Source organism: Octopus sinensis, linkage group LG3 (assembly GCF_006345805.1).
Source record: "Octopus sinensis linkage group LG3, ASM634580v1, whole genome shotgun sequence".
NCBI classification, from domain to species: Eukaryota; Metazoa; Mollusca; class Cephalopoda; order Octopoda; family Octopodidae; genus Octopus; species Octopus sinensis.
This window is the reverse complement of record NC_042999.1, coordinates 161,702,292-161,715,351: the sequence shown is the minus strand read 5'-3', so window position 1 is coordinate 161,715,351 and position 13,060 is coordinate 161,702,292. Positions and strand designations below refer to the sequence as shown.

Below are 13,060 nucleotides of genomic sequence, written 5' to 3'. Positions count from 1 at the left end.
TTACGATTTTTTCACTGCTGTGTCGCCACTTTTCGGTGTATTTCGACCAGAAAAATGTTCACAAAATTTTTACTTTTCAAAATTACAATTCCAGCGGGTCGAAACAAACCCGAGCAACGCCGGGCGATACTGCTAGTATATATATATATATATCCGTCTATCAAATACACTCACAAGGCTTTGGTCGGCCCGAGGCTATAGTAGAAGACACTTGCCCAAGTTTCCACGCAGTGGGAATGAACCCAGAACCATGTGGTTGGTAAGGAAGCTACTTACCACACACCCACTCCTGCGCCTATCTCTCTATATATATAAACAGCAAAATTTGTGTGTACTTTATACAAATCCACAATTTTTCAGTTAGAAGGCTCACACTTTCTATGGTCATTCAAAACTGTCCAAGGGTGGTCGTGCACATCTTTACATTTCCCCAGTCACACCGCAAAGCCATTAAAAGATCAATAGAAGTGACTTTTTGTGAATTTTCTATCCAAAACCCAATCAAAATGCCTGAAACCTAATACACCAATTGAATGCCAGCTAGCTGTATGTGATTGGTCAGAGATTTAGACAGTACTCGCATGTATGTGTGCACGCACGCAGCTGTATATGCATGCACTAGCACTATGACCCGGCAATGCCGGGCCATAGTGCTTGTGTGTATATATATACATATATATATATATATTATATATATATATATATATATATCTTCTTTTCTTGTATTCTTTTGTTTCAGTCATTTGACTGCAGCCATGCTGGAGCACTACAGGTCTTACACATTGTAAGCTTAGTACTTATTCTATTGATGTCTTTTGCCGAACTGCTAAGTTGTGGGGACGTAAATGTACCAGCATCAGTTGTCAAGCGATTTTGGGGGACAAACACAGACACATACATACACATATATATATGTATTGATAATAATGGTAAGACAACAAAAGAATGAAAGAGACCGCGATATGTAAATAGAGGAATTTATCTGTAATATGTGACAATTATTTGTCACATGTTATATTACATATATATTTATATATATATATATATATGGACATGTGTAGGCTTGAAAGAAATGAAGCTAGCATGATCTGCTGGATGTGTAATATCAGTGTGCACACACAACAGAGTGTAAGCACCCTGAGAGAAATGCTGGACATAAGAAGCATTGGATGCGGTGTGCAAGAGAGACGTTTGTGCTGGAATGGTCATGTACTACGGATGGATGAGGAGAGATTTTTGAGAATTGCCACTCCCAAACAGTTGAAGGAATCCGGGGTAGAGGTAGACCCAGGAAGACATGGGATGAGCATGACCTTCAAACGTTGGACCTCACAGAGGCAATGACGCAAGACCGAGATCTCTGGAGATATGCTGTGACTGCGAAGATCTGACAAATAATGTGAGTCCCTGGCTGTTTCCTGCACCAGCAAATAATGTGAGTTCATAGCTGTTTCCTGCACCAGCAAATAATGTGAGTTCATAGCTGTTTCCTGCACCAGCTTCACATAGCAGCCCCAGCCCATCCAAAGTACCTTGGATCACAGGACGGCCTACTGTGCTTACTTTGGATTGTAGGGCGACCTGCTGTGCTTGAGGAGACCTATTGAGTCAAGTACATCACCATCAACATCAAATAAAAATCAAATTGAAATTGTAGTTGTGATACCTGTGGAAATCCAACAAAACACAACATGCAGAAAAATAGACGGTAACAACAAACAATGAACAGGACAAAAACAAGATACTTGGACAATTTGCAGCTGATTTCCTTGTCAGTCAGTGTCCGGAAAGTTCTAGCAGTTTCACACTTTTGTACCACAGAGATCACTCAAATCCAGCGAGTACCCGAAACTTAAGCTAAAGGCATTAAGCTTCTGGGAAAATCAAACGAATGTATACAAGAATGAAAACAAAAACAAGAAAGCTAGAATTAAACATGTACAACTGATGAATACCTTTGGTTATACAACAGAAGGGAAATAATTGAACCTTTACAAATACAAATAAATAAATAACAGAGAGGAGTCTTACATGAATGTAACGTGATGAAATGATAAAGCAAATGCAACAGAAAATAAATTGTACTTATACAATGGCGCAGGAGTGGCTGTGTGGTAAGTAGCTTGCTTACCAACCACATGGTTCTGGGTTCAGTCCCACTGCGTGGCACCTTGGGAAAGTGTCTTCTACTATAGCCTTGGGCCGACCAAAGCCTTGTGGGTGGATTTGGTAGACGGAAACTGAAAGAATCCCGTCGTATATATGTATATATATATATGTATGTGTGTGTGTTTGTGTGTTTGTCCCCCTAGCATTGCTTGACAACCGATGCTGGTGTGTTTCTGTCCCCATCACTTAGCAGTTTGGCAAAAAGAGACCGATAGAACAAGTACTGGGCTTACAAAGAATAAGTCCCGGGGTCAAGTTGCTCAATTAAAGGCGGTGCTCCAGCATGGCCGCAGTCAAATGACTGAAATGAGTAAAAGAGAAAAAGGACAAAGGCCTTTTGGCTATACAATGTAAGGAAAATGATTGTACAGTTACAACATAAATAGATAACAGAAAGGATCTTTCAACTGTCAGATGAACATAGTAGGCTGGGCCAAAGGTAAAATGGAAATTCTTAACTGATGAAGGGGAGAGGATAGACAAATGTGACTGGCCTGGTGGGCTTCTTTCAGTTTCAGTGTACTAAATCTATACCCTTGGGTTTAGTTGACCCTGTGCTTTTGTAGAAGACACTTGCTTGAAGTGCCTATCCATGCCTGTACATGTGTGTGTATGCATGCATAAGCATGTTTCAAACTATAATAAAGCATATGGAGTTCTAACTGAATTGCTATAGCATGCACTTTGATACCTATCTGTCTGTCTCTCTGCCTGCCTGCTTGTCTTTAGCAGCACAGTTTATATAGATGGATATAAAGATGTTTTTCTTTATATCTTTGTGGATGGGAAAACAGAGATCACCCAAGTACCAAATTCCATCAGTGATCAAGTATCCTCCTTAACTGACCGTAAAGACTCTGCTTATAAATCCACAGTTATTAAGGGATTTAGTAAATAGGATAGACTAATTTTTAAATAGAACACCATTCTTCTCATTTACTTCAATTAATAAAGTAGTGGTGTAAGATGGTAAGCTAGCAGAATCATTAGCATGCTGTGCAAAATGCTTAGCAGCATTTTGTATGCCTTTATGCTCTGAGTTCAAATTCAACCGAGGTTGACATTACCTTTCATCCTTTAGGGATCGATAAAATAAGTACCAGTTGATCTCTAGGGTTGATCTAATCACCCTCTCCCTCCCACAAAATTGACCTTGTGCCAAAATTTGAAATCAATAAATTAGAGGTGTGCTAAAAGTGTTTTGTTCTTTGAAGGCTATACTGTACTACAGAATATAACTAGATTTTCAGTCAGCACTGAATGTATTCAACAGATGTAAGCACTGTCTTTATATACAATATCTTGATGGATAGAGAAAGCAGTTGGCTAAAAATCTATCGGCATATTCTGTAGTACAATATAGCCTTGTCATCGATCTCTGAATTCCTTGTCATAACTCTCATGACTGTAAGTATAACTCATGGCTGTATCCAGTCCACCTGTCTATGAACAGGTATCCCTAGTAAAAATAGCTGAATACTGAAATCAGTATAACTTCAGTAATTAAATACTATACGGAAAGGTCACTTAACTATAAGTAAATACCTTGATCAAATGTAAATAGTGGAAACATTATATAGTTGACAATTGTTTCATTAGTTTGCTGTCTTTAAATCAAATCCTACTAGGAATTACTTATGAGAAAGAAAAAGAATTCACCAAGCTTACACATCCAAAATATATTACATGAGAATGAATTATTCATTGCTGTAATCCAGTGGATTATAAAGTTCTTAAACACAAGTTGAAATTTATGATCAACCCCAGAGATCAAATGCTATGAAACCGGAGTTAAGCCATGACATCCATGTATACTTCAAGGTTTTGTAAACATTTAAGTTTTAGATGTTTTTTAAATATTCTTAAATAATTAACAAATAAACAAAGATGTATGTAAAGTAATTTGTCAGTTTATTCTCATACATATGTAGATTCTGATATTGAATGTTTACATTATGTCCCTAACTGTCACATTTCATCCCTAATAATTCCTGTCTCTTTGTGAAGACATTGTACTTGTCATAGCATACACTGGCTGCCATTCTAAACTCATTCTAAGGCCGATCTCAAGACACTGAGCTTTACAAAGGGAAAGACAAAGGACCAAGATATCTAGTACCTCGCTGTACTCAAGAAGACCCATCCACTGCAGCCGAAGTGATACTGATGCTGGTGTCACATTAAAATCACTGATGCTGGTGTCACATTAAAATCACTGATGCTGGTACCACATATAAAGCACTCAATACACTCTGTGGAGTGGTTGGTATTACAAAGGGCATCCAGCCATAGAAACCATGCTGGAACAGACAATGGAACCTGGTGTGGCCTCTGGCTTTACCAGCTCTGGTCAAACCATCCAATCCATGCCAGCTTAGAAAATAGATGTTAAATGATGATGATGATGACTATATGGTAACATTCAGAATCTGAAGAAACTAGAGATGTTCAGTATTAAAAAAAAAATCTATAGAAGAGTTCCCCGATTTGATATGTCATGAGGGGCGAAATAATCTAATGTCTTGGATACTTGCCCTTCTTTACAAAGATAGAGAGAGAATATAAAAGTGTTATCACTCAGGTTTCAGAATTGAGGCTGAGGAAGTGAATGTGACTGCATTACATTACACACCTCACACCATGGTCAAACTCTTATGTTATACCCATGCAACAAACCCTAGCACTACATCTCATACACTATGTCTTGTTCACCACTCTATCCTTCCTTCATACATTTCCACTACACCTAGGATTCGCAAACAAAGTATCTACTTGATCTACTGAAATTATCAACCAAATCTGCCTTAAATCATACTCTAAGCGTCTTAGAAAAATTTGGTAGGGTGGAATAAACCTGCTTTTAAGCCCTGGGATGGGGTGGGGTCCTTTCAAAATTCAATTGATTTTCAGAGCAAGTTGCAGTAGATTGTTACAGTCCATCTCTTTGGCTCTCTGGACCCTGGACTGATGTACTAGTTGACACTAACTGATCATAAAATATGAAGGGCACATTGGATAGTATGGTCGTGCACAGAAAAGTAAACTAGGACCATTGTAGCTGGAACATCTTTGATCATAGGTTGGAACTGGGCTGATCTGTGGATAATCAGCTAGGTTATTAGAGTACATCAATGAAGTGTACTTCTCCATAGTAACTATTGATGTGTAAGTGAAGTAGACCACAGAAAGTTAAGTGCCTTTAGCATGGCAACGGTGCCAGTATCTGTAATAGGTAATGTACTGTTGAGTCTGTTTGGAAGATAAGGCTTCATATTCCCTGTCAACTCAATCAGGTGTGATTGTTGTTATGACATAAGGAGTGCTGGGTCCGCAATCATGTGCTGGTAGATGAGGTTTACTTAAACATGATAACCTCTTTAACTGAGGAACAAAATGCTTTCACATTTCAGTAAACTGTGATAAAAGGAGCCTCTAAGTAGTCGTTTGACATACTAGAAACAACAGTCAGATCTCCCTCAGATATACCATTAAAAATGACACAGTGAAAATATAAGATGAAATAGTCATGGTTGGGATAAGTCTGTCCAGTTAAGACTGACTCGGGGCTAAACGACATGTTGCAATGCACTGAGAATGTTTATCCTTTGTTGCTATTAGTTGCCAGGAAACTTTGATTTTGCAAGAAAGAAAAAGTTGGTTAAGTAGAGATTATGAGTTGGAGACAACAACAACAATTCTCTATCAAGAAAGAAAACCACAAGAAGGATGGAATTATGTCATGCTCAAACTTGCCGTGAGAGGTTTGAAGATAAGAACATGGTTTTGGCAGTAGTTGCACTGCTGGGGGTGATGATTGTGCTTATAGTGGTGGTGGTGGTGGTATTGCGGCGAGCTGGCAGAAACGTTAGCACGCCGGGCGAAATGCTTAGCGGTATTTCGTCTGCGTTACGTTGTGAGTTCAAATTCCGCCGTGGTTGACTTTGCCTTTCATCCATTCGGGGTCGATAAATTAAGTACCAGTTACGCACTGGGGTCGATGTAATCGACTTAATATCTATGTCTGTCCTTGTTTGTCCGCTCTGTGTTTGGCCCCTTGTGGGTAATAAAGAAATAGGTATTTCGTCTGTCACAACGTTCTGAGTTCAAATTCTGCCGAGGTTGACTTTGCCTTTTGGGGTCGATAAATTAAGTACCAGTTACTCACTGGGGTCGATGTAATCGACTTAATACCTATGTCTGTCCTTGTTTGTCCGCTCTGTGTTTGGCCCCTTGTGGGTAATAAAGAAATAAGTATTTCGTCTGCCGTTACGTTGTGAGTTCAAATTCTGCCGAGGTCGACTTTGCCTTTCATCCTTTCGGGTTCGATAAATTAAGTACCAGTTACGCACTGGGGTCGATGTAATTGACTTAATACCTATGTCTGTCCTTGTTTGTCCGCTCTGTGTTTGGCCCCTTGTGGGTAATAAAGAAATAGGTATTGCTAGTACTGGTGGCTGTAATAGTGGTGTTGGCATTAAGCCTCAGTTCAGCCCTCCTTTATCATAAAAGAGAGGGTATTTCAGCCGCGATCACTCTGCCTTTATTTTCACACATTGTGTAACTATTATGGAATATGTTCTTTATTTAAGACAGTGTGTGTGTGTTGTTTGAGAGAGGCAAGGTTGCTGCATTAAGCAGATTGAGCAACTACATTGAGTGTCCCTGGACTGGTACAATGACAGATGGTGAATAGTAGTAAAGACAGAAGTAGCACAAGAATGAAACGAGTAGGGTTATTAAAACAATTGGTGTATATGTGTGTAAGAGAGAGAGAGGGGGGGAAGAAAGAAAGAAAGAAAGAATGGTGGTATGATAGAAGTAAACGAGGCAGGTGTGGGTGTATGACAGAAGGTAGGTGAATAGAAACAGTGAAGTGAATAAAAGTGGGTATTTGTGTTTGTGGGAGGTAATTGAAATGTAGGTGCTGAGCTGTTGCTATGACAAAATCACTTAACTCTTACCGGTCCTGTACACCTAGTTGTGTAATAGGGCATCATGCAGAGCAGAGCTTTCTAAACTTTTTCCATTACTCTCTCTTTTTACTCTTTTTACTTGTTTCAGTCATTTGACTGCGGCCATGCTGGAGCACCGCCTTTAGTCGAGCAAATCGACCCAAGGACTTATTCTTTTGTAAGCCCAGTACTTATTCTATCGGTCTCTTTTTGCTGAACCGCTAAGTGACGGGGACGTAAACACACCAGCATTGGTTGTCAAGCAATGCTAGGGGGACAAACACAGATACACAAACATATACACACACATAAATATATATATATATATATATATATATATATATACATATATACGACAGGCTTCTTTCAGTTTCCGTCTACCAAATCCACTCATAAGGCTTTGGTCACCCCGGGGCTATAGCAGAAGACACTTGCCCAAGATGTCACGCAGTGGGACTGAACCCGGAACCATGTGGTTGGTTAGCAAGCTACTTACCACACAGACACTCCTGTGCCATTGAAGTGTTTTTTAAAAAAAAATTTTTTCATGACAGATTAATTTTATTGGGGATTAAATATCACATCATGTGTCACTAATTGTGTGCATTGTTTCAGATTTCAATTTTATTTCACAGACAAAAATTCCTAAAAGCTGACTTACTTTGACACACCTAAAGATTATTGGTGACATGCTAAAGTGTTGTAACATACTTTGGAGACCTCTGATGTAGAGATACAGTTCAGATCATCACTATACTCTGAAAATTTACTTGTAATATAAGTCATAGATGTAGCAGGCTGTTGTAAGATCAGGTGGACATTCTACATACAGGTTAGTTTTAAACAAAGCATATGTAACAGACAAGTGTTTCATTAGTAGCACAGGAGTGGCTGTGTGGTAAGTAGCTTGCTAACCAACCACATGGTTCCGGGTTCAGTCCCACTGCGTGGCATCTTGGGCAAGTGTCTTCTGCTATAGCCCCGGGCCAACCAATGCCTTGCGAATGGATTTGGTAGACGGAAACTGAAAGAAGCCTGTCGTATATATGTATATGTATATATATGTGTGTGTTTGTGTGTCTGTGTTTGTCCCCCTAGCATTGCTTGACAACCGATGCTGGTGTGTTTATGTCCCCGTCACTTAGCGGTTCGGCAAAAGAGACCGATAGGATAAGTACTGGGCTTACAAAGAATAAGTCCCGGGGTTGATTTGCTCGACTAAAGGCGGTGCTCCAGCATGGCCGCAGTCAAATGACTGAAACAAGTAAAAGAGTAAAAGTTCAAATGACCCTATAGATTTTGTGAAAAGTAACCAGAGACTATCCCAGGCCTATCCTTTAATATAAACTGTGTATGAAGAATGGTGTGCAACAGTTGATGCCATATTCAATCTATGACTCTTGTGTCGATATCTTGCTTGACTATAAAAAAATTTGTGCCAGTGAAGATTAGTAACTCAAAGTTGTCTTGAAAATTTGATCAATCCTGAGCTGAGTTGGAGAATGTTTCTGTGGGATGTTGGTAGCGATGGCTGGATGGAGACAAGCTAGTTAGTGAACCTTATTTCAACAGAACATGGATCTCTAATCATGGATACTTGTATATGTCTTCTGCATCAAAGAGAATTCTTGTGAAGTAGAAAAATGAGCATTAGTACTTGGTAAATAAACCTCTTTGTGAAGTACAGAGGCCTCTAGGGCTGGTACTTAATGCTGGTTTCTCTAGTGATTTACAGATGAAAATGAAGAGCTCTCTTATTCTGGACAGGGCACCAGTCTTTTACAAGGTACTTTTCCAGAATTCTTGATTTGGATATATAGACTCAACTGTCACCTCTAAAAACAATAAAATGCCTGACAAGAACTTGAATACCTGATCCTAGAGTTAGTGGTGGTTCAATACCTTTATCCATTCACCACTGCTGAAGCTTATCCAAGTGTTCATGAAATTGAAGAACATCTCCCCACCTCTCTCTCTCTCTCTCATTTCTCTGTCAATAGATGCACAAGTCTGTCAAAAGTAATTTGTCCTGGCAGTATGTGCATTTAGCAGGGTAGGCTAACAAACATTCATCGATAGTATATTTTGTTTCAACAATAATATAGTTCAGTCTGCTACTTAGAGAAATGCTGTATATATATCTTCTCATAATATCTATAAAAAGCTAGGACCAAAGAGAAGTCGAGAGCTAAAGTTTCTTGTCTGATATAGTCTGATGAAATGTTGATTTTGCCTCAAGTACTATTTTGAAAACAGGCAAGGTTCACGATATTGGATGAATATTGCCTTCTCCCATTAAAAATTGTTCGTTGTGTTGTTTCAGGTGCTCTAACAGGCGAGGAAAGAAATCTTAAGTAAAAATGCAATTCACAACCAGTTTATTTACAAGTTACACAGAATCGATGAAGTGTGTTGCTCTCAGTATACCATCTCATGCTGTGTACGTTTTGTTATATCACTGTTGATGCGGGCCCATTACCTCTGGAGATACAATGTGCAGACAGGACTAGCCTGAAGACCCAGCCAGCAAAGTGTGTTCGGCAAGTGCTTGCGGTGAAGAAGAGATAGAATCTGTTTTGTTGGGCCATTATATCCAGTTTGCCATCACAAGCCTCGTTGTGATCTCGCACATGGCAAATGGATGCAGGCGAGGTCTCACTCCAGTCTCGGAGATGGTAATGGCTGCCACGAGATCCCATCCAATATGGTGCTGACTGCTTGTACTGCTACAGTTCCATTTACATGGTGTTAATCAAATGAGATTATATCTCACCCTGGATAGGATCCCAGCCAATCACAGATACCATTCCTACATTCCCAGGTGATATAGTAGCTATTCTTGGCAGCTAAATCGACTGAAGGATTGTAAAATAAACTATTCCATCTAGAAGCACAATAAAATGACTGTAGATTTGAACTCACAATGCATAAATAGGTAAACTGACATATCATCTACTCAGACATCCTGTTTTATTTATCTGATGAGGGTTGGTGTTAGAGGGAGTATTGGAAGTAGATGTGATGATTGGAGTGGTAATCCATGGTGGATCTTTTCCTTTTGATGGATGGAATTTCTAGTTAACTAAACAATTTGAAACTTCGTATACTGGTAGAATGTGTCAAAAGAAAACATTAGGATCTTTTCCTAGCCAAGTGAAAATAATGTTTTCTTTTGACACATTCTACCAGTATACGAAGTTTCAAATTGTTTAGTTAACTAGAAATTCCGTCCATCAAAAGGAAAAGATCCGTAATGGTGTTGATGGTGCTGGTTGTGGTGGTTGGAAGATGTGATACAGCTAATGGTGGTGTTTGTAGCTCCTGGTCAGCTGTGAATGAATTGTCCCATAGCATACAAGTTGAGCAAATGGCTAAATGTAATACACAAATCTATTGCTCTAGTTACACTGACAACCATATTGAACACTGATATGCAATGCTTACTCACATCAAGTGCAGTATGACAACCTGAATCTATAGGCACAGGCATACCTGTGGGGTTAAGAAGTTTTCTTTGCAGCCACATGGTCTTCAGTTCAGTGCCACTGCATGATATCTTGAGCAAGTGTCTTCAGCTTTTCAGGCTTGGACAGAAGCTTGTTGTATATATTTAGGGGTGGATGCAGTTGATTAACCCTTTCGTTACTGTATTTATTTTGAGATGTTCTGTGTTTCTTCCAATTATTTTAAATATAACAAAGAATTTAGTAAAATAATATTGTTATCATTGAGCTAGTGTTAAGAACATAATTTGTGACTAAGATTTGGTGGAAGATTTGAATTCAAAACTTATGTAAACAAGACATTTGTACTAAAGAGCCAGAGCTGGTTTCGGCCGGGTTGGTAATGAAAGGGTTAACACCAAAGTTACCATTTTCTTTTTTATATCAGGCAACCATGTAGTGGATCTTTCATTGGTTCAATAGTTGTCAAGTTGTTATTGTATAACTCCAGGTCAGCACTGACTCAATAGACTTATAATCAGAAGCACTCCATCCATGACTATCACATCTTATGAGGAATATTGAGAACTAAATTATATGTCCTTCCTTGTTCAGATAGTAGAGTTTGATTTAAGAGAAATTTGGCTGTCATTTCTAACATTTGAAATAGTCTGACAGAGGTCTTCTTTGTTGTTGCTGTTGCTTATATTGTTTACCTTATTTACATTATAGATTCAAATCTCTCCAAACTCTGCTTCGTCTTTCATTTTTCCAGGGCCAATAAAATAAATAACCAGTTAAGTACTGGGGTTGATACAATCAAATATACCCTCTACAGCCATGACCATTCCATCTGTTTAGAAGTGTAGGTTTATGTTATTCTGTGTGTCCTTTCCTTTCCCAAAGCAGAAGGGAGGGATTTGAGGAGATTTGGTTGGTATTTTTATCGAGTCAAATGGTCACATAAAATTCTCATTGGCTTGTTTAGTTTTTGATGAGGTCAACACTGTTTCTGTTGTTGTTGCTAATAATATTGTTAATGTTTTTATTTATTAATGTTGTGGCCATGGCTGAATAATGCTTCCTCTACACCTGACCCAACCCCATGTCTCCAGTGTGTTTTGCTTAAGCAGACTTTAGTACTGTAGTTGTTGCTGCTGCTGTTGTTATTGTCATCAGTTCAGGTGGCAGCAGTGGTGAGGTTCTGATTGGTCTTACAGCTATCAGCAACAAGACACATTAAGACTTTCCTACACCGACTCCCCTCCCACCTCACCTCATCGTCCTGACATAGCAATATGCTGTATATATGTTGGAACAGAACTCGGAGTGGATTGTAACTGGACGTATCCCAGGAGAATATACGACAATCAAGAGATATTCATCCACACACACATGTATGCAGTGATGTATGTATACACACATACGTATACACACAAATCGACAGCAATGTGTCTGTTTACAAATGTATGTACATGTGTGTATATGTGTGTGTATCTATATACATGTATGTCTATATGTGTATATATGCATCTGTGAATAAATTCATCAAACATCATTCTAAAATGAAAGTAAGTTGATGTGTGATTTTTCTCTATCACTTTATGTGTGTGTGTGTGTGTGTGTTTTGTGTGTATGTGTATGGAAGTTTGCATATATGAATATGTGTATGCATATATATGTGTGTATGTTTCCAGCCATAGAAACCATGTTAAATTAGATTGAAACCCGGTGCAGTTCCTCAGCTTACCAGTTTTCAGTCAAACCGTCCAACCCATGCCAGCTTGGAAAAAAGGACGTTAAGTGATGATGATGATGATCATGATAATATGTATATATATATACATACATACACCACACGCTCATACACTGATGTATACATATATATATATATACACATGCATATGTATTTATAAATGTAGTTGGAACGTACATATAGGATATATGGAACTATGCCTTGTGAGTGTGGAAGTATGTATAAGTACATATGTATATGTATATTAGTACAAATGTATGTGCATATTTGTACATATATATGTATACACAAATGACTGCAAATATGAAGCTTTCTATATTTCGCTATAAATGTTAAGAAATATAAAATTCACTTTGTTGTTTATACTCATTCATTTCTGTGTTTTAAATTTATCAGAGGGGTGGAATGGATGTGATCTTTCGTTTATTTTTCTCTCCTATTTTTTTTAATGTTTCTGTGTGTGTGTTTTTGTGCTTGTGTGTGTGTGTGAGTGTGTCTACCTATCTATCTGTCTATACATCTACACACACACACACACACACACACACACAGAGAGTTGTAGAATGCTTGCCTGCCTCACAGCGGCCTAGGTTTGATTCCTAACCAATGCAATGGTACTTATGTATATATATATATATATATATATATATATATTTATATTATATAGAGGGCATTATTACACATAAATGCCACACGCTAGGAGGGACTTTCAAAGTCATTACTACCAAAAATAAAGTAAT

The 13,060-nt window shown here is 38.5% G+C and overlaps 1 protein-coding gene across 2 annotated transcripts in view; it reads left to right on the top strand.

The window, feature by feature from the left end:
• Nucleotides 1-13,060, top strand: part of LOC115209948 — a 125,327-nt gene that overhangs the window by 7,234 nt on the left and 105,033 nt on the right. Inside the window, exon 1 of one of the 2 annotated variants that reach the window (XM_029778587.2) lies at nucleotides 11,767-12,135. The exons of the other annotated variant lie outside the window; for it this stretch is intronic. Coding sequence (XP_029634447.1) covers nucleotides 12,034-12,135 — 102 coding nt within the window. The 5' untranslated portion in view covers nucleotides 11,767-12,033. Of the gene's footprint in view, nucleotides 1-11,766; nucleotides 12,136-13,060 lie in introns of those variants that run through there. 2 annotated transcript variants of the gene reach the window in all.